Below are 25,277 nucleotides of genomic sequence, written 5' to 3'. Positions count from 1 at the left end.
ACGTGTGCTTTATTGTACGAGAGCCTTGTGGCATCAGAGGTGGGCGTATGCTTTATTGTACGAGAGCCTTGTGGTGTCAGAGGTGGACGTGTGTTTTATTGTACGAGAGCTTTGTGGTGTCAGAGGTGGATGTGTGCTTTATTGTACGAGAGCCTTGTAGCATCAGAGGTGGACATGTGCTTTATTGTACAAGAGCCTTGTGGTGTCAGAGGTGGACGTGTGCTTTATTGTACGAGAGCCTTGTGGCATCAGAGGTGGGCGTATGCTTTATTGTACGAGAGCCTTGTGGTGTCAGAGGTGGACGTGTGCTTTATTGTACGAGAGCTTTGTGGTGTCAGAGGTGGATGTGTGCTTTATTGGACGAGAGCCTTGTAGCATCAGAGGTGGACGTGTGCTTTATTGTACAAGAGCCTTGTGGCGTCAGAGGTGGACGTGTGCTTTATTGTGCAAGAGACTTGTGTTGTCAGAGGTGGACGTGTGCTTTATTGTACGAGAGCCTTGTGGTGTCAGAGGTGGACGTGTGCTTTATCGTACGAGACCCTTGTGGTGTCAGAGGTGGACGTGTGCTTTATTGTACGAGAGCCTTGTGGTGTGAGAGGTGGATGTGTGCTTTATTATACGAGAGCCTTGTGTTGTCAGAGGTGGACGTGTGCTTTATTGTACGAGAGCCTTGTAGCATCAGAGGTGGACGTGTGCTTTATTGTACGAGAGCCTTGTGGTATCAGAGGTGGACGTGTGCTTTATTGTACAAGAGCCTTGTAGCATCAGAGGTGGACGTGTGCTATATTGTACAAGAGCCTTGTAGCATCAGAGGTGGACGTGTGCTTTATTGTACAAGAGCCTTGTGGCGTCAGAGGTGGACGTGTGCTTTATTGTACGAGAGCCTTGTGGTGTCAGAGGTGGACGTGTGCTTTATTGTATGAGAGCCTTGTGGTGTCAGAGGTGGACATGTGCTTTATTGCATGAGAGCCTTGTGGTGTCAGAGGTGGACGTGTGCTTTATTGTATGAGACCCTTATGGTGTCAGAGGTGGACGTGTGCTTTATTGTACGAGAGCCTTGTAGCATCAGAGGTGGACGTGTGCTTTATTGTACGAGAGCCTTGTGTTGTCAGAGGTGGACGTGTGCTTTATTGTACAAGAGCCTTTTGGTGTCAGAGGTGGACGTGTGCTTTATTGTACGAGAGCCTTGTGGTGTCAGAGGTGGACGTGTGCTTTACTGTACGAGAGCCTTGTGGCATTAGAGGTGGACGTATGCTTTATTGTACGAGAGCCTTTGGTGTCAGAGGTGGACGTGTGCTTTATTCTACGAGAGCCTTGTAGTGTCAGAGGTGGACGTGTGCTTTATTGTACGAGAGCCTTGTGGCATCAGAGGTGGACGTGTGCTTTATTGTACGAGAGCCTTGTGGTGTCAGAGGTGGATGTGTGCTTTATTGTACAAGAGCCTTGTGGTGTCAGAGGTGGATGTGTGCTTTATTGTACAAGAGCCTTGTGATGTCGGAGGTGGACGTGTGCTTTATTGTACAAGAGCCTTGTGGCGTCAGAGGTGGACGTGTGCTTTATTGTACGAGAGCCTTATAGCATCAGAGGTGGACGTGTGCTTTATTGTACGAGAGCCTTGTGGCATCAGAGGTGGAGGTGTGCTTTATGGTACGAGAGCCTTGTGGTGTCAGAGGTGGATGTGTGCTTTATTGTATGAGAGCCTTGTGTTGTCAGAGGTGGATGTGTGCTTTATTGTACGAGAGCCTTCTGGTGTCAGAGGTGGACGTGTGCTTTATTGTACGAGAGCCTTGTGTTGTCAGAGGTGGACGTGTGCTTTATTGTACGGGAGCCTTGTGGTGTCAGAGGTGGACGTGTGCTTTATTGTACGAGAGCCTTGTGGTGTTAGAGGTGGATGTGTGCTTTATTGGACGAGAGCCTTGTGGTGTCAGAGGTGGACGTGTGCTTTATTGTATGAGAGCCTTGTGGTGTCAGAGGTGGACGTGTGCTTTATTGTACGAGAGCCTTGTGGTGTCAGAGGTGGACGTGTGCTTTATTGTACGAGAGCCTTGTGATGTCGGAGGTGGACGTGTGCTTTATTGTACAAGAGCCTTGTGGCGTCAGAGGTGGACGTGTGCTTTATTGTACAAGAGCCTTGTGATGTCGGAGGTGGACGTGTGCTTTATTGTACAAGAGCCTTGTGGCGTCAGAGGTGGACGTGTGCTTTATTGTACGAGAGCCTTGTAGCATCAGAGGTGGACGTGTGCTTTATTGTACGAGAGCCTTGTGGCATCAGAGGTGGATGCGTGCTTTATTGTACGAGAGCCTTGTGGTGTCAGAGGTGGACGTGTGCTTTATTGTACGAGAGCCTTGTGGCATCAGAGGTGGATGCGTGCTTTATTGTATGAGAGCCTTGTGGTGTCAGAGGTGGACGTGTGCTTTATTGTACGAGAGCCTTGTGGCATCAGAGGTGGATGCGTGCTTTATTGTATGAGAGCCTTGTGGTGTCAGAGGTGGACGTGTGCTTTATTGTACAAGACCCTTGTGGTGTTAGAGGTGGACGTGTGCTTTATTGTACGAGAGCCTTGTGGTGTCAGAGGTGGACGTGTGCTTTATTGTACGAGAGCCTTGTGGTGTCAGAGGTGGACGTGTGCTTTATTGTACGAGAGCCTTGTGGTGTCAGAGGTGGACGTGTGCTTTATTGTACGAGAGCCTTGTGGTGTCAGAGGTGGACGTATGCTTTATTGTACGAGAGCCTTGTGGTGTCAGAGGTGGATGTGTGCTTTATTGTACGAGAGCCTTGTGGCATCAGAGGTGGACGTGTGCTTTATTGTACGAGAGCCTTGTGGTGTCAGAGGTGGACGTGTGCTTTATTGTACGAGAGCCTTGTGGTGTCAGAGGTGGATGTGTGCTTTATTGGACGAGAGCCTTGTGGCATCAGAGGTGGACGTGTGCTTTATTGTACGAGAGCCTTGTGGTGTCAGAGGTGGACGTGTGCTTTATTGTACGAGAGCCTTGTGGTGTCAGAGGTGGATGTATGCTTTATTGTACGAGAGCCTTGTGGTGTCAGAGTTGGTCGTGTGCTTTATTGTACGAGAGCCTTGTGGTGTCAGAGGTGGACGTGTGTTTTATTGTACGAGAGCCTTGTGGTGTCAGAGGTGGACGTGTGCTTTATTGTACGAGAGCCTTGTGGTGGCAGAGGTGGACGTGTGCTTTATTGTACGAGAGCCTTGTGGCATCAGAGGTGAACATGTGCTTTATTGTAATAGAGCCTTGTGGTGTCAGAGGTGGACGTGTGCTTTATTGTACGAGAGCCTTGTGGTGTCAGAGGTGGACGTGTGCTTTATTGTACGAGAGCCTTGTGGTGTCAGAGGTGGACGTGTGCTTTATTGTACGAGAGCCTTGTGGCATCAGAGGTGAACATGTGCTTTATTGTATGAGACCCTTGTGGTGTCAGAGGTGGACGTGTGCTTTATTGTACGAGAGCCTTGTGGTGTCAGAGGTGGACGTGTGCTTTATTGTACGAGAGCCTTGTGGTGTCAGAGGTGGACGTGTGCTTTATTGTACGAGAGCCTTGTGGTGTCAGAGGTGGACGTGTGCTTTATTGTACGAGAGCCTTGTGGTGTCAGAGGTGGACGTGTGCTTTATTGTACGAGAGCCTTGTGGTGTCAGAGGTGGTCGTGTGCTTTATTGTATGAGAGCCTTGTGGTGTCAGAGGTGGACGTGTGCTTTATTGTACACAACTTTGAAAGTCCTCTAATACTGTTCTTGAATCTTGTATCTCTTGAATCTTTTCAGTTACATTTTGATTGCAGACATTTTCAAATGCTCCGACAGGAGACAATTACTGAGCCCAAGGGTATATTCACACAAATGATCTTTCTGTCCGATTTTTTTTCAAAATTGGATGTAACTAGAACAAAATTTATTTCAATCCAAATATTCACAGCGACTTCTATATTTACTTGGATGAACAAGCTGAGTAAAAAAAAATAAAAAAATCGCAGCATGCCGTATTCAATTCAATGGGTGTGTTAAGAAAACGGATTGCACTTAAATGGGCCATAAAGGAATTACTTAAGAGAACCAGGAAGTGCGGTTTATTTATGAATTTGTCCTTTTTTTACACGTGTAAAAAACGGATGCAAACCGTGCGGGAAAATCACAAAAATGCATGAAAATCACAGAAAAAAAAATCTAACAGATTTTTCAGGACTGAAAACAATAGCTTGTGAGTATACAGTCTGAGGGCTCTTTCCCACGAGCGTATATCATAGTAACATAGTAACATAGTTTGTAAGGCCGAATAAAGACAATGTCCATCTAGTCCAGCCTGTCTATCCTCCTGTGTTGTTGATCTAGAGGAAGGCAAAAAACCCAAAGAGCAGAAGCCATTTAGTCCTTTTGGGGGAAAATTCCTTCCTGGCTCTCTAATGGCCATCAGACTGTTCCCTGGATCAACCCCTAATAGTTCCTACCTGCCTGTATACCCGGATTAACAATTTACTTTTAGATTTATATCCTGTAATATCCTTCCTCTCCAGAAAGACATCAAGTCCCTCTTACACTCCTCTATGGATCCTGCCATCACCACATCCTCAGGCAGAGAGTTCCACAGTCTCACTGCTCTTACCGTAAAGAACCCCCTTCTGTGTTGGCGATGAAACCTGCTTTCTTCTAGACGTAGCGGATGCCCTCTTGTTACCGCCGCAGTCCTTGATATAAACAGATCATGGGAGAGATCTTTGTATTGTCCCCTCATGTATTTATACATGGTTATTTGATCACCCCTTAGCCGTCTTTTTTCCAGAGTAAATAATCCCAGTTTTGGTGCCTCTCCGGGTATTCCAGTCCCGTCATTCCATGTATTAGTTTAGTCGCTCTTCTTTGAACCCCTCCAGTACCGTAACATCTTTTACTGTGATATCGGTCGCGTTGTTATGGCCGGCCGATATACACTCCCCATCTGGAGCCTATGGGAGCTGCTGGGGAAAAGGGAGGTGGGAGAGAGTTTAGCAGCGTGTCCCTCCTTCTCTTCGCCCCTTGCCAACTATCTGCAATGGGAGGGGGCGGGGGTGGAGCTAGTGTGCTAAGCTCCTGCCACCTCCCCTTGCCGATAGCTGGTGAGGGGACAGAAACGGGCAGGCAGTTGAACAGAGCTAAACTGTCTCCCCCCACCCGACAGTATCCCAGGTGCATCATATAATCACCGCATTCAGCCATCTCAACAGGCATTTTAACGCCCGCTCACGCTATTTTCGGGCAGCGCTGTGGCTGTGACATGGCCAGCCGAAAATCTTCATGCCAGTGTAAAAGGGATTAGATATCACATGCACCTGCTATAGTACCCTTCAAGAGTCGGGCACAACTCTAGTAAGTCCTGTATACTGGGTGATGAAAACGTGCGCTGCACTCTACTGAAAAACTGGGGTGTTAATAAGCAAAGGTGTAATTAATTGGTCCAATGCCAAGAGAAGGACTCATGAGATGGGTGAGGGGTGGGGAATAAACATCAAGCCCCTCTGTCCAGGATGGCAATACTTGGTAGCAGATTTGCTGGAGGGTCATTTTTAATGGTTGCTATGTGGATTTCTCTTCTAAAACGATCACTGCTCCTATCAAATCTGTACAAAAAGACTTGTGTGCAAAACTGCGAAAACATGTAAAACTGTGTAAACCTCCATTGTAAAAGCCAAAAAGCAAAAAAAAAAAAAAAAACTGATTTGCTGCCGTTCTTCAGAAAGCGTTTTCAGGATTACAGTAATTGTCACAGTTCAGTTAACACAAGAGATCTTCATGAGTGTAATTACAGTGGATGCTCGGTTAAAAATGTACATGGTCCCCTTTCAATTGCACACTTGATGAGAAAACTCTAATTATCTGCATAGAGTTGAGGTAAATCACTTTTTCAGGTCAGTTATAGGAAAGCGGGAAATTACATAGTACTTACAGCAAAATGACTACTTGATTTTTTTTAACTTTAAGTAGTTACTATTTAAGGTAACGCAGGTTCTAATTATTACACTTTGTATGTTAAAATGAAGTTTGACCCAGAAGCCCCTACTGCATGTCCCGATGCACATACTCTACTAACGAGTACCCAACCAGTACCAGCGTCATCTTCTATATAGGATCTACTTGACAGTATACGAGTCTTGGGCTCTGTAAACAATGGGATCTCTTCAGACCAATGGGCAATAATGTGCTGTCTAATCATATGGGACAGAGGAACATGGTGGCCTAGAAGGTCAACGCAGATTGGTCCAGGCACAGAAGGGGGACATTATATTAAAGCCATGGCCAATACTTTTGAGACTGACACAAATTTTAGTTTTCACAGATTGCTGCTTAAGTGTTTTTAGCTCTCTTAGAAGTTTCTACGGCTGCTGAAGTACAATTATAAGCATTTCATAAGTTGTTAAACTTGTATGGACAAATAAATCAAGTTGAGGCAAAGACTCCATATTTACAGTGTTGACCTTTATTTTCTAAGACTTCTACAAATTGCCCTGACATGCTGGATAGCAGCTTCTGGGCCAAGACCTGACTGATGACGCCCATTCTTCCCAATCAGTGCTTGGAGTTTATCACAATTTCAGTATTTTTGTTTGTCCACTTTATTTTTGAGGATTGACCACACGTTTTGAATGGGATTAAGATATGGGGAGTTTCCTGGCCATTGACACAAACTTTCAATGCTTTGGTCACTGAGCCACTTTGTTATCACTTTTGCCATGTGACATGGTGCTCCATCATACTATAAAAAAGCATTGTTTATCATCAAATTGCTCCTAGATGGTTCGGAGACCTTGCTCCTGGACGGTTGGGACAAGTTGCTCCTGGACGGTTGGGACAAGTTGCTCCTGGACGGTTGGGACAAGTTGCTCCTGGACGGTCGGGACAAGTTGCTCCTGGACGGTCGGGACAAGTTGCTCCTGGACGGTCGGGACAAGTTGCTCCTGGACGGTCGGGACAAGTTGCTCCTGGACGGTTGGGACAAGTTGCTCCTGGACGGTCGGGACAAGTTGCTCCTGGACGGTCGGGACAAGTTGCTCTTGGAAGAGTTTTAGATCCCATTACTTATTCATGGCTGTGTTCTTAGTTTATGAGTGAGCCCACTCCCTGGGATGAAAAGCGACCTCCCACATGAATGGTCTCAGGATGCTTTACTGTTGGCATGTCACAGGACTCATGGTAGCATTCACCTTTTCTTCTCTGGGCAGTTACTCTTACAGATGTCCTAAACAGTCTGAAGGGATTTCATCACAGAAAACAATCCCCCCCCCCCCCCCCCCCCGTCCTCCACAGTCCAATCCATTCCTTCAAATTGTCAGTCTGTCTTTGATGTTTTTCTTGGCTATTTTGCTGCCCTTCTTGACACCAAGCCAGCCTCCAAAACCTTCGCCTCACTGCGTACAGATGCATTGACACCCACCTGCTCCCATTCCTGAGCAGCTCTACACTGGTATTAAACTCACCCCGTAGCTGAATCCTCTTTAGGAGACGGTCCTGGCACGTGTTGGTCATTAGCAGGTCATTTTGTGGCAGGGTTGTAATTCAGTGGAAATGGGGCTTTTGTGATTAAGTTAATTTTCATGGCAAGGAGTGACTTTGTTATTCATTACAGTTCATCTGATCGCTCCTCATAACAATCAAGAGTTGATGTAAATTGCCTCTACAGAAACCAAAACATCAAACTTGGTGCCATCCTTTTTCCAGTCCTGCTACTGATCTGCTTGTCTTTGGGGCCGGTCTTCATGCTTCCAGCACTCCTGTCACTCATCTATGCACATTGTGCATCAGTAGTCAGATAATGTATGCTGCCGTCAGATTAGCTCCCATGAGCGACACTGGCCAATCAGAACAGTATGTAATGTCTTAGACTATGCACCCCCTGGCCTCAGTGTGCATCAGGTAGTCTAAGAATCGCCTTGGACATATGCAGAAGGGACCCAAGGACAGGTGCTTTAGTGGCCAAATTGGAAAAAGAACGGCACCCAGTACTATAACTCCCCACCTCTGGTCCTGGGACAAATTTTATACTGGTATTGGAGGTTCACTTGAAAGGGACTACCGTATATCACTTTTTTTTACTGATTAAAACCAGATAGAGATATATTTTCCATTTTCTAATCTGTTTTTGCTTTCCGATTGTTTACACGTGACTATGGGGCGGCCATCTTGCCTGAGCTGTATTTAACAGCATTTAGAGAGATGCTTTACAGCAGCTTCATGGGCTATTCACACAGTTCACTGTTGTAGGCATGTTCAATGACCTGTGCAGGGGTCATTGTGCTGAGAGGGGAGTAGATAGGCACAACTGATCACCTATTGTGAATGGTGGATTTTGTGATATATATGTCAGCTCTCAGGGTAATCCTGCCTGTGATGATAATGAGATGACTGCTGAGATGTTTCCTCTACAGAACAGGAAGTGTCAGACTATTATTAGGCTTAGTGGTCAGTGGGCAGGGAGTGGAGGAGGTGAGCTGTGACATGATCTATTGTGAATGGTGGATCCTGTGTTATCTATATATAGGTGTCACCTCTCAGTGTAATCCTGCCTGTACTGATAGGGAAGGAGGGGAGCTGTGACTATTGTGAATGTTGGATCCTGTGTTATCTATATATAGGTGTCTCCTCTCAGTGTAATCCTGTCTGTACAGGGATGGGAGGAGGGGAGCTGTGACTATTGTGAATGGTGGGTCCTGTGTTATCTATATATAGGTGTCTCCTCTCAGTGTAATCCTGTCTGTACAGGGAGGGGAGGAGGTGAGCTGTGACTATTGTGAATCGTTGCTCCTGTGTTATCTACATATAGGTGTCTCCTCTCAGTGTAATCCTGCCTGTGCAGGGAGGGGAGGAGGTGAGTTGTGACTATTGTGAATGTTGGATCCTGTGTTATCTTTTTATAGGTGTCTCCTCTCAGTGTAATCCTGTCTGTACAGGGAGGGGAGAAGGTGAGCTGTGACATCACTTATTGTGAATGGTGGGTCCTGTGTTATCTATATATAGGTGTCACCTCTGAGTGTAATCCTGCCTGTACAAGGAGGGGAGGAGGTGAGCTGTGACTATTGTGAATGTTGGATCCTGAGTTATCTATATATAGGTGTCACCTCTGAGTGTAATCCTGTCTGTACAGGGAGGGGAGGAGGTGAGCTGTGAGTATTGTGAATGGTAACTCCTGTGTTATCTTTTTATAGGTGTCACCTCTCAGTGTAATCCTGTCTGTACAGGGAGGGGAGGAGGTGAGCTGTGACATCACTTATTGTGAATGGTGACTCCTGTGTTATCTTTTTATAGGTGTCACCTCTCAGTGTAATCCTGTCTGTACAGGGAGGGGAGGAGGGGAGCTGTGACTATTGTGAATGGTGGGTCCTGTGTTATCTATATATAGGTGTCTCCTCTCAGTGTAATCCTGTCTGTACAGGGAGGAGAGGAGGTGAGCTGTGACTATTGTGAATGGTTGCTTCTGTATTATCTATATATAGGTGTCTCCTCTCAGTGTAATCCTGCCTGTGCAGGGAGGGGAAGAGGTGAGCTGTGACTATTGTGAATGGTGGATCCTGTGTTATCTATATATGGGTGTCTCCTCTCAGTGTAATCCTGTCTGTGATGATAATGTGATTATGGCTGAGACGTTTTCTCTGCAGATCAGGAAGTTACAGACTATTATTAGCAGAATATGATTTATATAATAGGTCATTTTCTGATGACACATCCCCTTTAAGCCTCTGCGGTGACAGCAGACTCTGCATGCCTTATAGTTCTGCTCCTCAGGATATAATGAACACTCAATTCATCTGATGAAATCTAATCATAAATGACTTTTATTTTTTTATATTTTCTCATATTTTTACTAGAATCCCGGAGCTGCTGGAAAGGCTATAAACTTTGTGGGAATCGGCGCTGTATTTCCAATAATAAAGTATGTGATGATGAAGATGACTGTGGGGACAACACCGACGAACTAGACTGCAAAGGTAAGCGCCTATTATTTCAACTACATTTTCAACTCTTTCCTCAGACAAATGGCCGCCGCATTCTGAATGTAATTGTTCGGAAAATGAGGACACAAGATCAGCTGCTGAACCGCAAGGCGAGAATTTACCAGAGACTGTCCAGATAATCTATGTGTTGATACTCCCAGATGCGCGGCCCTCGTGAGCGCACCATGCATCCAAAGCAGGATATTAACGGTGAATCTGTCAGTGTCGCCGTATCTTGTCCGAACCACAAAATTCACAATATTAAAATAATCTCCAGAGGTCAAGAGCAAAGTCAGATCGGAGATGCGGTGAAACAAAACAATCCACAGTGGAGAACAAAGCAAAGTCAGATCGGAGATCCGGTAGAACAAAACAATCCACAGTGGAGAACAAAGCAAAGTCAGATCGGAGATCCGGTAGAACAAAACAATCCACAGTGGAGTACAAAGCAAAGTCAGATCGGAGATCCGGTAGAACAAAACAATCCACAGTGGAGAACAAAGCAAAGTCAGATCGGAGATCCAGTAGGACAAAACAATCCACAGTGGAGAACAAAGCAAAGTCAGATCGGAGATCCAGTAGGAAAAAACAATCTATAGTGGAGAACAGGGCAAAGTCAGATCGTAGATCCGGTGGAACAAAACAATCCACAGCAGAGAACAAAGCAAAGTCAGATCGTAGATCCGGTGGAACAAAACAATCCACAGCGGAGAACAAAGCAAAGTCAGATCGTAGATCCGGTGGAACAAAACAATCCACAGCAGAGAACAAAGCAAAGTCAGATCGGAGATCCGGTAGAAGAAAACAATCCACAGTGGAGAACAAAGCAAAGTCAGATCGCAGATAGACGGTAGAACAAAAGAATCCACAGTGGAGAACAAAGCATAGTCAGATCGTAGATCCGGTGGAACAAAACAATCCACAGCGAAGAGCGTTTTTGTGGACAGATATTATGAAATTCTATCGTTATGATTAGGAAATGTACAATGCGTTTGGAAGTCCTCAGACCCGCTCACTTGTTACAATGTGTTATGTTGTTCCGCACTCAATACCCCATAATGGCCAAGTCAAAAACAATGTTACAAATCTTCGTAAATTTTAAAAAAATTAAAAACTACCATTTTACAATGACAAGTATTCACACCTTGTATTTGGTACTTAGTTGAAGCCCCTTTGGCAATTATTCCAGCCTCCAGTCTTTTGGGGTATGATGTCACAAGGTTTGCACATCTGTATTTGGGGACTACCTGCCATTCTTCTGCCAGGCTGGATGGGGGGCCCACTGTGGACAGCCATTGTCAGGTGTCTCCAAAGATGTTTGAGTGGGTTCAAGTCAGGGCTCTGGCTGGGCCACTCAAGGACATTCACAGAGTTGTTCCTAAGCCACTTCTGTGTTGTCAAACTTTACTGCATTCAGCTTTCCATCAACCCTGACCGGTCTACCTGTCCCAAAACATGATACCAGGCTTCACTGTAGGGGTGGTATTGGGTAGGTGATGAGCAGTGCCTGGTTTCCTCCAGACATAGCGCTTAGAATTGAGGTCAAAAAGGTCCATCTGGATGTCATCAGAGTAGAGAATCTTGTTTATCACAGTCTGAGAGTTCTTAAGGTTTGTTTTGGTAAACTCTAGGTGGTTTCCATGAAGTGCTTCAGTGATGGTTGACCTTCTGGAAGGTTCTCCCATCTGCACACAGGATCTGGCTGAGGACCCAATGGTCACTCAGCCAGAGTGACCATTGGGTTCTTGTTCACCTCTCTTACCGAGGCCCTGTTCCCCGATTACTTAATTTGTTGGATCGGACAGCTTTAGGAAGAGTGCTGGTTGTTCCAGACTTCTTACGTGTTAGTATTATGGGCGACACTGTGCTCTTGGGAACTTTCAGGGCAGCAGAAATGTATTTGTAGCTTCTCCAGATCTGTGCCTTCATACAATCTAGAGGGTGACGCAGGGTGACGTTCACACTGAACGCAAATATAAAACACCATGCTATGCGGGACAGTGAGCACCACTCCAAGTAGATGGAAAGAACCTGTCCCTACCAAACAGGGAAGTGAGGAGCCTCTGCCTGCAAGCAGAGTTATTATCCTGATAAGGACAGTCCCACTGTCTTCCTCTGGGCCCCGGCTATCCCTATAGGAATCCCTGAAGAGAGGGACTGATAGTGCAATGTAAACAACAAAGGATAAAGCAGTACTTATCTGTAATGTGAGCCATCACCCAGGCTAAAGGATCTCACCAGCCCCAACCTCTCTTCTAGTGAACTGGAATCAACAGCAAGGGGCAGAGGGCATGGTAGGAATATAAAGCTCTCCACACCTGCTGATAGGTAGAGCAGATAGCAATCTCTGCACATCATACATTAACCCTTGTCCTGCATAGGAACAGGATGGCGGGTCAGACCCTGTGTCGTGGCCACCATGTCACAACGACATCACGACTGACAAGCCACAACAACTGCACCTTCTCTAGCTTTCTTCATTTTCTATCTGTCTTGTGATCCTTTGTCTGAAAAATATCTCCACTTCCACTGACATCTTGTCCGCATTTGCTACTTCCTCCACTGTCCATAGCATCCAGCATCCTGAGAGCAGTGGATGATGGGAGGACAGGGGCAGGAGTGTTGTGCTGTATGGGTCATGTGCAGCTCAGAATGACAAAGAACGTGCCACATGCATTGTATGTACAGAAGTAGCCATTATTAAAGGGGTTCTGACATGAATAATGTTTTTATGCTTTAGCAGCCATTGTTCCCTGGTGTGCCTAATGGACCCAGGGAACCCATGGTTTAATTGCTGCTAAAGCATAAAAAGATAATACTTACCTTGTCTTCTGTTGTTGTTGACATCGGGGGGTCATCTCCCGGCAGGCGCTGCTCCTCTTCTTCTGTCTGCACGAGCCGCGCCGCTCCGGGATCGCGCGCATGCGCAGTGGAGAGGTGCCCTCTGACAGGAGTCAGGACGGGCTGCGTCTCCACTGCGCATGCGCAGCACTCCGGAGTTCAGCCGGACGGACGGGCCGCCCACAGCAAGCACTGCTTGTGACGTGCTTGCTGTGGCGGTCCGTCCGTTGACCTCGGAAGTGCCTGACGGACGGACCAGAGCAGGAAGCGGTCTTTTTGACCGCTCCTGCTCTGCTTTAAAGGCACAGAAGAAGATGCCGGCTGGAGGGGACATGCCTGGCGATCGGGCCAGGCCAGGCAAGGTGAGTACAATTTTTTTTTTTGATGTCAGAACCCCTTTAACATTGAGCCCCATGTGGCGCAGAGTGTTAAGGCAGCAGAATGCAGTCCTAAGCTCTCACTCACGACCTGAAGGTTGCCAGTTCAATCGCCGTGTGGCTCAGGTAGCCGGCTGAAGGTTGACTCAGCCTTCCATCCTTCCAAGGTGGGTAAAATGAGTACCCAGCCTTTTGGGGTTGGGGCAATAAATAAATTACCTGAAAGCGCTGCAGAATTAGTTGACGCTATCCAAATAACAAGATGTATATTTTTGTTTCATTGTAATTCCTCGATTTGCAGCATTTTAGTGCCTTTTAGTTACTTTATCATAGCCCGTGAAATGTCACGTTCACATAATCTGCGGAGGCCAGACGCCCCATATTATAATGACCGGTAGGTAGTCTGGTGGGTGGTGTACATTCTGTAACACATACAAAACCTTCACAACCGAAGACAAAGTCCTGTAACTGGGTTCTTAAGCAGCAGACATCAGTTTGTATTATGCTTTTGTTTTTTTGCACACTTTGCAGATGGTTTTAGTTTAGTGTTTTGTGGTTGTTTTATGTTCCCTCATTTCCACAATTCCCTGAGCTTTACAGAATGCGAGGTCTGGAGTTCATCTTGTATTGATGCGGACATCTGCTGTAAAGTGACAACAACCTGAGCGGCCAGTTGTCGGCCCGAATAACATGTACAGGTCACGCTTTGCTGCTTCTTGGCACCCCTGTTCTCAGCTAGGAGGACGAGCAGATTCATACATAGTCTATCCAAAAATAATAAATGGCCGACATAAAATCATTTTGGCTGCTGATTTTTTTTGTTCACATCTAGTCAAAACCAGGGAGCAGGCAAGATGCCGGTAATTACAAGGTTCAAAGTTGGCAAAAATACATCCGTTGTGCTGATGGAAGTTAAAACGGAGTCCGGTCTGAAACACACAGCAAAGTCATATGAAGGTGGCTGTATGTGGCAGTCCAGGTGGCACAGTGCACTGAAATGCCCCTTTATTAAAGCTGCTAGTCTTGTCACAATTGACGCTCCCCCGTACGGTAAGTCTCCCCGTGGCCCCGGAGCATAAAATCACGTGAAAAGTTTTCCGCGGTCAGTTTCAGTGTGAATCCACATTAGACGGAAGATCCAGTGATTGAAGCGACTTCCAATGATGCCGATCATCGGTGCTAGACTAGCTGGGGGCTCCTGCCAACCATGTGGGGTTTTCTCATGTAACGCTGTAGAGAGTATACAAAGAATGGCGCGATCGAGGAAAGACATCCAGTGAAAGGGGTTCTTGCAGACAGAAACAACTCATCCCTGAAAGGGGTCGGAGGAGGATGTCAGGAATCGTTCTGACCAACAGGCTGCACCGTCCGCTGAATACAACGCTGGAGCTCCAACTAACGTGTCCGAACGCACAACTCGCCATTCCTCCGCACGGATGGTATAACAGCAGGCGACCAGTTCCAGCGCCATTGTGTCTAAGAGAAACAGAAAGACTCCAGCGGGCAACATGGGGGTCTCTATTAAAGTGTGCAGTTAGTGTATATTAGAGATATTGTCCTCTTGAAGCAATACCCGGACCCCCGCTGATCGGCTAGTGATGATCTCTTCTGTTGATAGGTCATCAGTATTGCAGAGCTGGTATACCCCTTAAACCTGTAAGATCCGCACTCCGATTGGCTTACTCTACCAGCCAATCACATGCACTGCAGACTTGGCATTGGGAAGGCTGATGGGTGCGGCGATTGATCGTCTACTTTGGCCGCAGTCGGCAGCGTCGTGTAATGCTCTTCTTTATAGAATAAACATTCCACCTGCAGCAGCGGGCGCCTTCCTGATCGCTAATCATGGATTCCCCACGCAGGTTTGCTCTGTACGGCTCACAGATTCTGGCTCGTGGCTTCTTATGTTCTCTAGGTTTTCTTTAAACGCTTCTCTTTGTTTTTGCGCAGTTTCCACGTGTGCTTCTACGGAGTTCCGCTGCACTGATGGGACCTGTGTTACCAAGTCGGCACAATGTAACCAGATGATCGACTGCTCCGACGCTTCAGATGAGAAGAACTGCAGTAAGAGCCTCATCTGCTAATCATGTGAAGTCCTTCTGTGTGGATAGATTTAGCGCACCCGTGTAACGCCTCGCAGGGTCTCCGCAATCCGACCGCTGCTTTATTTATATTGATTCCATTGAATTTAAGATTCCCCTTTGATATTTCACTTACAGATGTTTTAATATATTGTCACATGTATCATCACTCCATTACCCAACCTGCCCCCCCCCCCCCCCACCACTACTTTCAAGGGCGGTCTGCGGAGAAAATCCAATATGAACTCTCCTCAGTGCTGTATAAAAACAAGGGCCCTTTCCAGTCCGCCGCAGCTCCCACCTCAGTGGTCCCCGCTGCACTCTTCTTCCCGCTCCAGCGATGACATCACAGGAGCACGTGATCGCTGCAGCCAGTTATCTGCTGATCCTGAGTTACACACAGCCAGTCATTGGCCGCGGTGGTCACATGTCCTTGTAATGGGACGTCATCACTGGAGCTGGAAGAAAAGAGGGAGACCGGACACCCTAAGCAGCTCTGGGGAACGGGTGAGGGGAGTTGGGCGTTTTTAATGTTTTCATACAGCACTTAGCAGATTTCAGTCTATTATTTTTCTCTCCAGACTTCCCCTTTAGGGCGCCTACCCACTTGCGTTGCCGATTTTCGCACGTGAAAAACGCGGTGTTTCCGCACGCTTTTTTTGCGCGTTTTTTGCACGTTTTTTGCAGCCCTCCATTGACCATCATGGGTGCATTAAGATGAAAAATAAGGAGACATATGCAACTGACAGTTCCTATGTGAAAAAAAGCCACGAAACGGGAAAAAAAAACCCCAGATGGACAAGAACGCATTCTATACTAATTGCTCTTGAGAAAAAACGCAAAACATCACAGGAAAAAAAATCGCAAGTGGGTAGGCACCCTTAAAGGGGTATTCCGGTCTTTTTTAACTGATGACTAATTCCCTGGTAGGTCATCAGTAGTTGATGGATGGGGGATCTGCCACTCATGACCCCGATGCATCAGCTGACCATCCGGCCTGCGGCACTCTCATTGCAGTCAATGGCAGCGCTCCTCCACTTCCTGCTGAGAACAGGATGTGACGTCTGACTCCTGACCATGAGAGGAGCCAGAAGCCGCACGGCGCTCCTGTTGATTTCAGTGGCACAGAAGCCTGTTCTCTGTCTTCCTCCTCTGTCCGCTGATGATGACATCCTGTGCTGGACAACCAGTTGAAGGACAGAAATCCCGAGTGGCGGACCCGTCTATCCACTACTGATGATACCCCTTTAAGGACTCAAACACTTAGCAAAACCGCAGATATTGTCCAGATACGGACGTTTATAGAGGCTCCACTGGTCCATATTACGGACTTCTAGTTCCTCCGTGTGCCATATGTTCCCCCAGAAAAAGTTTCTACTGGAAAATACCCCTGTAATATGTCACAGGGGGGAGGGGTCACACGAGCGTATTGTCACACATCTGTAATACGGATCCATGATACGGACATAACGGAAAAAGGTTTAGTACCGTGTCGCCAGTAGAGCAAAGTGTGATTGTTCCCAGTGAGAGAAACCAAGTCATCTTGTAGATATGAGACCTTTTAATGGCCAACAAAAATACATGATGTTACAGGCAGCTTTCGGGGCTTCTAGCGATCCTTCATGTCCATTTTAGCCTGAGGAAGGGTCGATAGAAGAACCCAAAGCTGCTGTAACATCATGTATGTTTGTAGCCCTTACAAGGTCTCCTTTCTACAGGATGACTTGGTTTCTCTCACTGAGAACAATCACACCTTGATACAGACATGTTACACGTGACATGCGTGTCATCAGTATGTCATCACTGTTGGCTCCAGATTTGCAGTTACTGGTTTTATTTCCTCTTGGGTAACATTGGCTCCATATTCGCTCTGTAGAAAATAATACCAAAGAATGCGAATGCGGAGGTAAAAACGGACAAACGTACCAGGCAGCGAATGTAAAATAATACCAGCATGTAAAGGGTTACACACACTTACATTTGTTCTGTATAGCAGTCTGCAAAACACGGACTAATGCAGAGTAAAAATACTGAAAGCGGCGGCGCCACGGAACAGACCACGATTTATAAAAATCCCAGATTGTCGCATATAAACCCCAGCGGCGCTGTATGATCTGACTGGTGGCTACGAATGTTACATCCATGCCATTCCTCTAGTCCTCGGTGCGATCGATTAACACAGCAAAACCACACAGGTCATTGTGTGATTGTGTGCGGACAGGAGGCGCACCCCGTAGACCCCTGCGGCGCCTCGGTTGCCCAAATGCTCACAAAAATAGAGGATGTTGCGTATTTTTCCGTGCACAAGTATATAGCGCAAAAATGCTGAATGCGAGGGGACAGATTGAAGCCCGCGGGTTCTGCGCTCTGCGGTCTGTGCAAGCAATTTTATGTGCATGAAACGCACGCAAAATTGCTCGTCTGCAGAAGAAGCCCTGAAAGCTCCAGCACACGAGCGTATGCGTATATATACGCTCGCGGGAGCCTGATGTGCTTGCGCTGTGAATGGAACGTGATCATGTGTTTTTGCGAGCGTACTCGCCCTGCTTGCTGTACTTTTTTGCGCTGCCCGTCCTGTTCACATCAGCGTAGGACACACCCGTACCGTTATCGAAGTGGCTGAGCAGCCTGATTAGTCCCCGGTGTTATCGATTAAAAATCGCAGAGTTCCGTGCGTGATTTTGTGCGGATGGGGTGTGAATTCGACTCTTATGGTGCCTTGGGTGCACAAAAATAGAGGACCTTGCGTATTTGTTCACCCGATGGAAATGTGCGCGCAAAAACGCTGAATATGAAGGAACCCATTGAAATCAAAGGGTTTTATTGTCAGAGGTTTGCAAGTGCGAAAACTGGTGCAAACGTGCGACGGACCCTGAGGGCTGAAGCAGTCGGGCGCGTTATATTCCCGTAGTGCAGCTGTAAAAAATCATGTAACGGGGCAAAACAAAACCACTGATTTGAAAGGTTCAGTTTTCTCTTTCGGGATTCCCGCGCAGTAATGCTGCCTGTGAGAACAGACGGGACGCGCCTTTTTTTTCTGCGCATTTTCCCGTAGGGCAGGACGCATCTTTCTGGGGGGTTTTTTTGTCTTTTTTTCAAACTCGCCCAGAATAGCGCAGAGTTTGAATAATCACTGGTCCATGCGATAATAGGATCTGTAGCGGCGATTGTATTAGCGCATGCGCATTTACCCTCATACGCACATGTCAGCGCATAGTAATGTACTTTTTGCGCTTGCAGTACCAGTTCACGCCCGTGTTACTCCCTGGAATAGATTGGCTATTAAGGCCTCATAAGGGCCGTCTGTCCTCCTGCCCCGCGTTTCTCGCCCGTACAATTAACGGTGACAATTCCAACAGTGAAAACGAAACCAGTGAAATCCATTGATATCTGCGGTTTCATCTGGTCCCGTTACACGGCCGTGATTACCGCGCTCGTCTGAAGCTGCCCAGATGCAGAAAGCTGCCATAGAAGTCTATGGCAGGTTACAAAAATCAAGGAGATGGCTGTGACCGGCGGACAACCCTTTGTCACGCACTAACGCGCTCCGTTGCAGTGGATGTATTTGCGCAAATGTTTGTCTGTTGCATTCGTGAATGCTGGCGATTTTTCACAGATATTTCCGATCCAACCGTCTGAACATCCCTTAGAGGTTGTCCGGAATTTAAAAGATGGCTCTTTTTTTCAGAAATGGCCCCACTCTTGTCCTTGTTCTACATCAGGTACTGCAGCTGGGCTGAGCTGAAATACCTGACACATCCCACGGACAAGATTGGCGCTATTTTTGGAAAAAAAATCAAATTTTTATTATTATTTCTTTTTAACTTAGAAATCCCTTTGCTATTCGTAAAAAACAACAGATACAAAGTTATACAAAGTATCTACCACACACTTTGCCACCTAAGTTCCCTCTACACCTGACTTTGTTATCTACGTACTGTTGGCATCCACCAATTGTCCATTTTAAATAAAGTTAAATAGTCTTCAATAGCCATCTAACGGCAGTCATGTCTCCGACCCTCCAGACAACACCGACTGCTCTCATTACTACAAACTTGGAGTGAAAAAGGCCGGCTTTATACCCTGTAACTCCACATCCCTGTGCATTCTGCCAGAATGGATCTGCGACGGCGCCAACGACTGCGGGGACTATTCCGATGAATTAAAGTGCCCAGGTAATTTCCAGAATTGCTTTCTGCTGCTGCTTCCCCCTTGGCTTTGTGTTTGTGCAATGTTACAGACGTAATAACATGCTGCATCTACTAAGATATAAAAGGAGCGGTCGTTGAGCGGAGGCGCCGTCTCCACGCCGACGGAGGAGGCGCCCATTGTTTTAGCCAATGTTGAGGCAATTTTTGTCTGGGCTTTATAAATTCATAAGCATCAAATGTCAGTGAAGGGGAGGAGCGATTGTTCCAGCGGAATCCATATTTAGCCGGCAGGGAGATGAGATAGTCGCTACAGAGAATCACGTACAGCAAAGGGTGTAGCTTCACGTCCGGGCCCCAATGCAAGAACGGGGCCCCCATCTGATCAGTGGTATTTACAATACTGCTGTCGTCCTGTAAGACAGAGGAACCACCGGGCCCTGAGCACCGGGAGCCTACAGAACCGCTGCACCCCCCAAGGCGGCAGCCCTTTATCTACACACCAACAGAAATGCTGAAAGCAGATGGAGGGAAGGAAAACTCCATACCTGGAAATCTAAGAAGACAAAAGATTAAAGAGCAACTAAACTTTTTTGTGAAAGTGACCTGTAAGAAGTTTTGATCAGTCCGGGTGCTGAGACCCCCACCGATCAATAAAACGAATAGACAGAAGTGCCTAGCTAAGTGGCACACAGGCTCCAAAGAAAGTCTTGCAAAGTCTGTAGACCACTCACAATGACAGTCAAATGGGCGCAGTTCTCAGATGAGCACTTCTGGACTTTCGTTTTAGCTATCGGAGAGGGTCTCGGCACCAAGTCCCCTGTGGTATATGGATTGACACAGTATCAATCAACTTCCCATTCAGAACTGTGAGAGAGTTTGGTGGAACAACTCAATATTCTTTGAATTTCCCCTTCCTCCCTCACATCTGACTGTCCTCTGATGTACATGTGGCTATAGGGGGTTCTTTGTTCTGAGGGCAAGGTAGCTAGTGACAGAGGGATGCTAATTACCCCTGTCAGTGAGGATCAAAAACTCTGATATTTCCTACAGACTCCCTGGCTCCAAAGGTAAAATCTCTTTATAAGGATTGTTGATTGTGCAAAGGTCCTACCCCGATATAAATTGTGTTTTCGAAATCGGGTGGGCCAGCTGGTGAAAACGCATCTACACACATTGAGGTTTAGGCCCCAGAACCCTGCTGAATGGCATATCCACGTACCTAGGGATAATTTCTGGGTCATGCTTGGTGTAGATAAAATAATGACTGGAAATATGCCAGTCTCTTGCAGAAATATGGCCGAAATGGGGAATTATGGTTTTTCCATAAGTTTTATATATCTACACCACCCCTCTCTGGATGACTTCAGAGAGGGCGAGGGGAGGTGTGTTCTGGAAAATCCTTTATCACTGGGGACTCAAGGATACCCTAGTGTCAGACTTTGGAGATACACTACAGTGTATTGCTTTCCCATTTGCTTCAGTGAGTCTGCACGAATAAGAACCTTGGTGAATATCCCAAATCTGGTATCTTTCTTTATTTTCTCCTGGTTTTATTTTAAAATACTGTCTGTTGTGTATGCCTGTAAACCTTATTCTGAATTCATGAATGGGTGTGAGTGAGGGCTGGCCTCTGATTGGTCAGGCTGTGACCATTCAGAGGCATCTTATTCAGCAGGCGGGGATTTTAAATCCCCGGCTGCTGAATACTACTCACAGCTGTTCAGAGCAGTTCAGGAGAACTGCAGCCTGCCGCGCTGAACTCCGGCTGCCGGCACCAGGTGAGTATATATATATTTTTTATTTTTACACATTTCTGGATGAATTGCAGGAAAGGGCTTATATATTTAACCCCTTTCCGACAATTCATCCCGCGATCGCCGGCAGCCCATTGCATTCAGTGGAGTCGGCTGTATTGCCGGTTCCATTGAATTCAATGGGCAAACATCGTTCTTCTCTGTCACAGCTGTTACAGCTGTGGCAGAGAAGCAGGATTTTTCTTCTATATGTTCTCAATGGTGTTGGCGCTGCTGCCGCTGGCCCCATTGAGCGCATATAGAAAAGATTTCTCAGGGAAGAAAGTTAAAGTAACCCGAACATCCGAACATCGTGTGGTGTTCGTTACGAATAACGAACATCCCGAACACCCTAATATTCGCCCGAGCATCAAGCTCGGACGAGTACGTTCGCTCATCTCTATTCACAGGTCAAAATTCACCATGGATAAATTTATCCATCTATCTATCTATCTATCTATCTATCTATCTATCTATCTATCTATCTATCTATCTATCTATCTATCTATCTATCTATCTCATATCTATTTATCTATCTCATATCTATCCATCTCATATCTATCTATCTTATATCTATGTCATATCCATCTATCTATCTCATATCTATCTCTATATTTATCTTTCTAGTAAATGTGTATTTTAAAGCACACCTGTAGAGTATTTCTTGATCTCTTGTAAGAATGCCGGTGAAGGTCTCTTGGTGTTCATCATTATTAGTGTCTTCTTCCTCGTAATGTTTAGTAGAGTCAGAGATCAAGGCAGGAGCGGGCGGTCTAGATGTGTGCATGACAATGCTATAAAAACCTTATTGAAGAGATAATTGAAAACTATTTTTCTTCTCTTTGCCCAGCAAAAAAACAACATAAATGTGAAGAAAATTACTTTGCCTGTCGCAGCGGGAGGTGCATTCTAAATACGTGGGTCTGCGATGGTCAGAAAGACTGTGAAGACGGGACTGATGAATTGCACTGTGGTGAGTATCCGGGAATTACATTGCCGAACCTCCATGGTCACTACATAGTCATCCCCAGAGTCCCATCCCCCATATATATATATATATATATATATATATATATATATATATATATATATATATATATATATATATATATATATACTAGCGTACCCGTCGCGCGTTGCTGCGAAGACAGACATACATACATACATTCGTTTTTATATATCTAGATGACGGCAGCAGCGGCCACTGAGGTTTTGTAGGCCGCTGCTTCCCCCTTGCAGGCTGAATAAAATAGCCGTTGTGTGGAACATCCAATTTATCCGGCTGCTGTGGCTTCTTGGGAAGATAGCCTAGTACATGTTTGCCCACTTCCAACTCCAATGGAGACTGACTGTAAATGGCTGGCGTGCTCTAGTATTTATGGTTTCAAGCTGTACGTGTCATTGCATACAGTCTATCTATCTATCTATCTATCTATCTATCTATCTGGGTTATTGCATACAGTCTATCTATCTATCTATCTATCTATGACATCAGGAAATGAGAGAATTAGATTCCGTACGTAAAATTTGAACGCTAATTCTTTGGCGCTTTGAATTGAATAATCGAGTTGGGACCCATTAACTTTTCCTATTTATGACATAATCAATGCTCGTGCCAAATTTTAAGTTTCTATGACATTGGGAAGTGAGAGAATTAAGTTGGGATGAGACATAAGGCCTTGCCCATAAGCATTCCCCAACCTCCAAGAACTGAACCTACCTACCTGAATGAGATTTTGTAGGCCGCTGCTTCCCCCTTGCGGGCTGAATAAAATAGCCGTTGGGTGGAACATACAATTTATCCGGCTGCTGTGGCTTCTTAGGAAGATATCCTAGTACTTGTTTACCCACTTCCAACTCCAATGGTAATTGGCTGGCGTGCTCTAGTGGTTCCAAGCTGTACGTGTCATAATACAGCCTTAATGACATCACAATGCAGCTTTATAGAACATGTTGGGGCATGTTCAAGGGCGTCCGATGTTGATGACATCAGTGATGACATCACAATAGCAGGTGGCTTACTTATTCGATCTACGTGGGGGGGGGGGGGGGGGGCGTAACTTTCGACGACACTCGCGCGCCATTTATCGTAGGATATTTGTACTATGCCTATAATCTTCCCAGGAGTGTACTTAACAACTTCCCAAAGTTTCATGGCGATCGGATGAATGGTGTAGTAGCGCATAAAGGACAAACAGACACGCACGCACGCAGACAGACATACATTCAATTTTATATATATAGATATATATATATATATATCCATATAATTAGGGTTATATTGCCATTATTGTTGTGGTAGTTGAGTTAATTGCTCAGAGAAACCTTATGTCCATGCAGCATCCTTCTTAGCTCAACATTTAGATAAATGGCTTTACAGGTCAGATCTTTCTAATGGGATCCGCTCAAACTGCTATAGTGGATCCAGTGCAATCTCCCCAGAAGATCAGCTCTTTATCTAGAGCAGATTTTCTGTCCTGTGATGTATATTAGACATCTTCTTTGAGAGGACCAGCCCTCTGGAAGACCATTTTTTCAATGCAATTTTAGGTGGTCATCTCAAAAAGGTTTCAATGAAGCATTTGTTTCTAGAGGAAAGTGCAGAGTCTCATGGAGACATCATATAGAGGTACTCAAAGTGCCTGTGGGCCCATTATATGGACTTGTAAATTCCTGTTCATGTCACATTAGAGCTGTAGTCAAATGTGTATGTTGGAAGCAGTTTTTGAGCTTACCATAACAGTCAAACCCCCGTTTTGGGTCAAACTTTGCTAAAAGTTCAGTTCAGAACAAACTCACTAAAATGTTTCCTCCTTCCTTCCTCCCTCCTCTTCCTTCCGCTTCCTCCTCCTCCTGCTTCCTCATCCTCCTCTTTCCTTTTCCCACAAGTGTCATACACTAATTTTAGGGGCATTGGTAAAGTTTGGGTTCGATTCAAACAAATTTGGACCAAACCAAACTTTTTCACAAAATTGTGTCAAACTGGTCAAACCAAACTTTTGAAAAGTTTGCTCACTGCTAGTTGGCAGTATTGTCTCCAATGGAAGGCTCCAATGTACAGAATGCTACTATAGAAACATTGGGTGGCATATATCATCAGAAACAACCTTTCAAAAAGAAAAGTAAGCCGCACACACTTTTTGCAGGATGTCTGTAGAGTAAAAAATATCCCTTTAGCCTTCATCAGTGTACATTCTTTTTTAATGTCCTTCAGAGGGTAAATGGAATCCCATGTATTTGTCTTTTATATATGTTGGGACTTTTCAAAGCATGTACATTAAACATAGAACTTACCGTGATGCGAACATCGCATAGCTTGCAACCGCATATTGTCTGTCATTAGCAACAAAGTTACAGTAGAAGCAACACTGTGGAAATTTCCTAAGGAAATAGTGGCTCCTTCCTACTTCATTAATGGCTCCATCTCTGGAGGAGTCAGCATGTCTACAGTGTTACGTGGCTGCCCATTCATTTCAATTGCAGCCAATTCTGTATTGCAGCTGCTCTAGAACGTCTTTAGTAAAGTATCTCTCGAGTCCAAAGACCCTACAAACAGCAGCATAGATCTGAGCAAACCTCAGCTTCCCCAAACCCTGTACAACCTGGAGGGTGTTTAAAGGGATTGTCCATCAAACTACTAACAACCACTTGTCAGTTAATATGTATGTGAGTGCTTCTGATGCTCCTCCCCTGGTGACATCATTGCTCTGCCCCCTGATGACATCATTGAAGGTCCTACAACATATATAAAACACAGAGCCCTACCGATAGAAGAACAACACAGTTAGAGCTCTTGAAAAGGAGAGGACAAAAATAACAAAGGGAGAATACAACTAAGCCATTAATATCTCAGACACAACTCAGCAGTCCTGACAGGAGATACCGACCTACCGCCACCGCAGAGATCTGGTGGGCTGATGGACCTGTGGTGATGTCACTGCTGTGGGAGGAGCCATTGCGCAGTTTGGTGGAAAGTACTGTATACTGGGTGGGTGGAGTCAGGAATTACATGACCAGGGGTGATCACCATATCCAGGAGTCTGGTGATGTGTGGAAATCAGGATGTTTG

The 25,277-nt window shown here is 45.9% G+C and overlaps 1 protein-coding gene across 1 annotated transcript in view; it reads left to right on the top strand.

Moving 5' to 3' along the window:
• LRP1B (LDL receptor related protein 1B) overlaps positions 1–25,277 on the top strand; it is a 1,872,788-nt gene that overhangs the window by 1,502,641 nt on the left and 344,870 nt on the right. The window contains exons 48-51 of the mRNA XM_066577770.1: positions 9,840–9,959; positions 15,134–15,247; positions 19,290–19,439; positions 22,059–22,181. Coding sequence (XP_066433867.1) covers positions 9,840–9,959; positions 15,134–15,247; positions 19,290–19,439; positions 22,059–22,181 — 507 coding nt within the window. The remainder of the gene's footprint in view (positions 1–9,839; positions 9,960–15,133; positions 15,248–19,289; positions 19,440–22,058; positions 22,182–25,277) is intronic.

Source organism: Eleutherodactylus coqui, chromosome 8 (genome assembly GCF_035609145.1).
Source record: "Eleutherodactylus coqui strain aEleCoq1 chromosome 8, aEleCoq1.hap1, whole genome shotgun sequence".
Classification (NCBI taxonomy): domain Eukaryota; kingdom Metazoa; phylum Chordata; class Amphibia; order Anura; family Eleutherodactylidae; genus Eleutherodactylus; species Eleutherodactylus coqui.
Note: the sequence above shows the minus strand (reverse complement) of the source record. Positions and strands in the feature narration are given on the sequence as shown.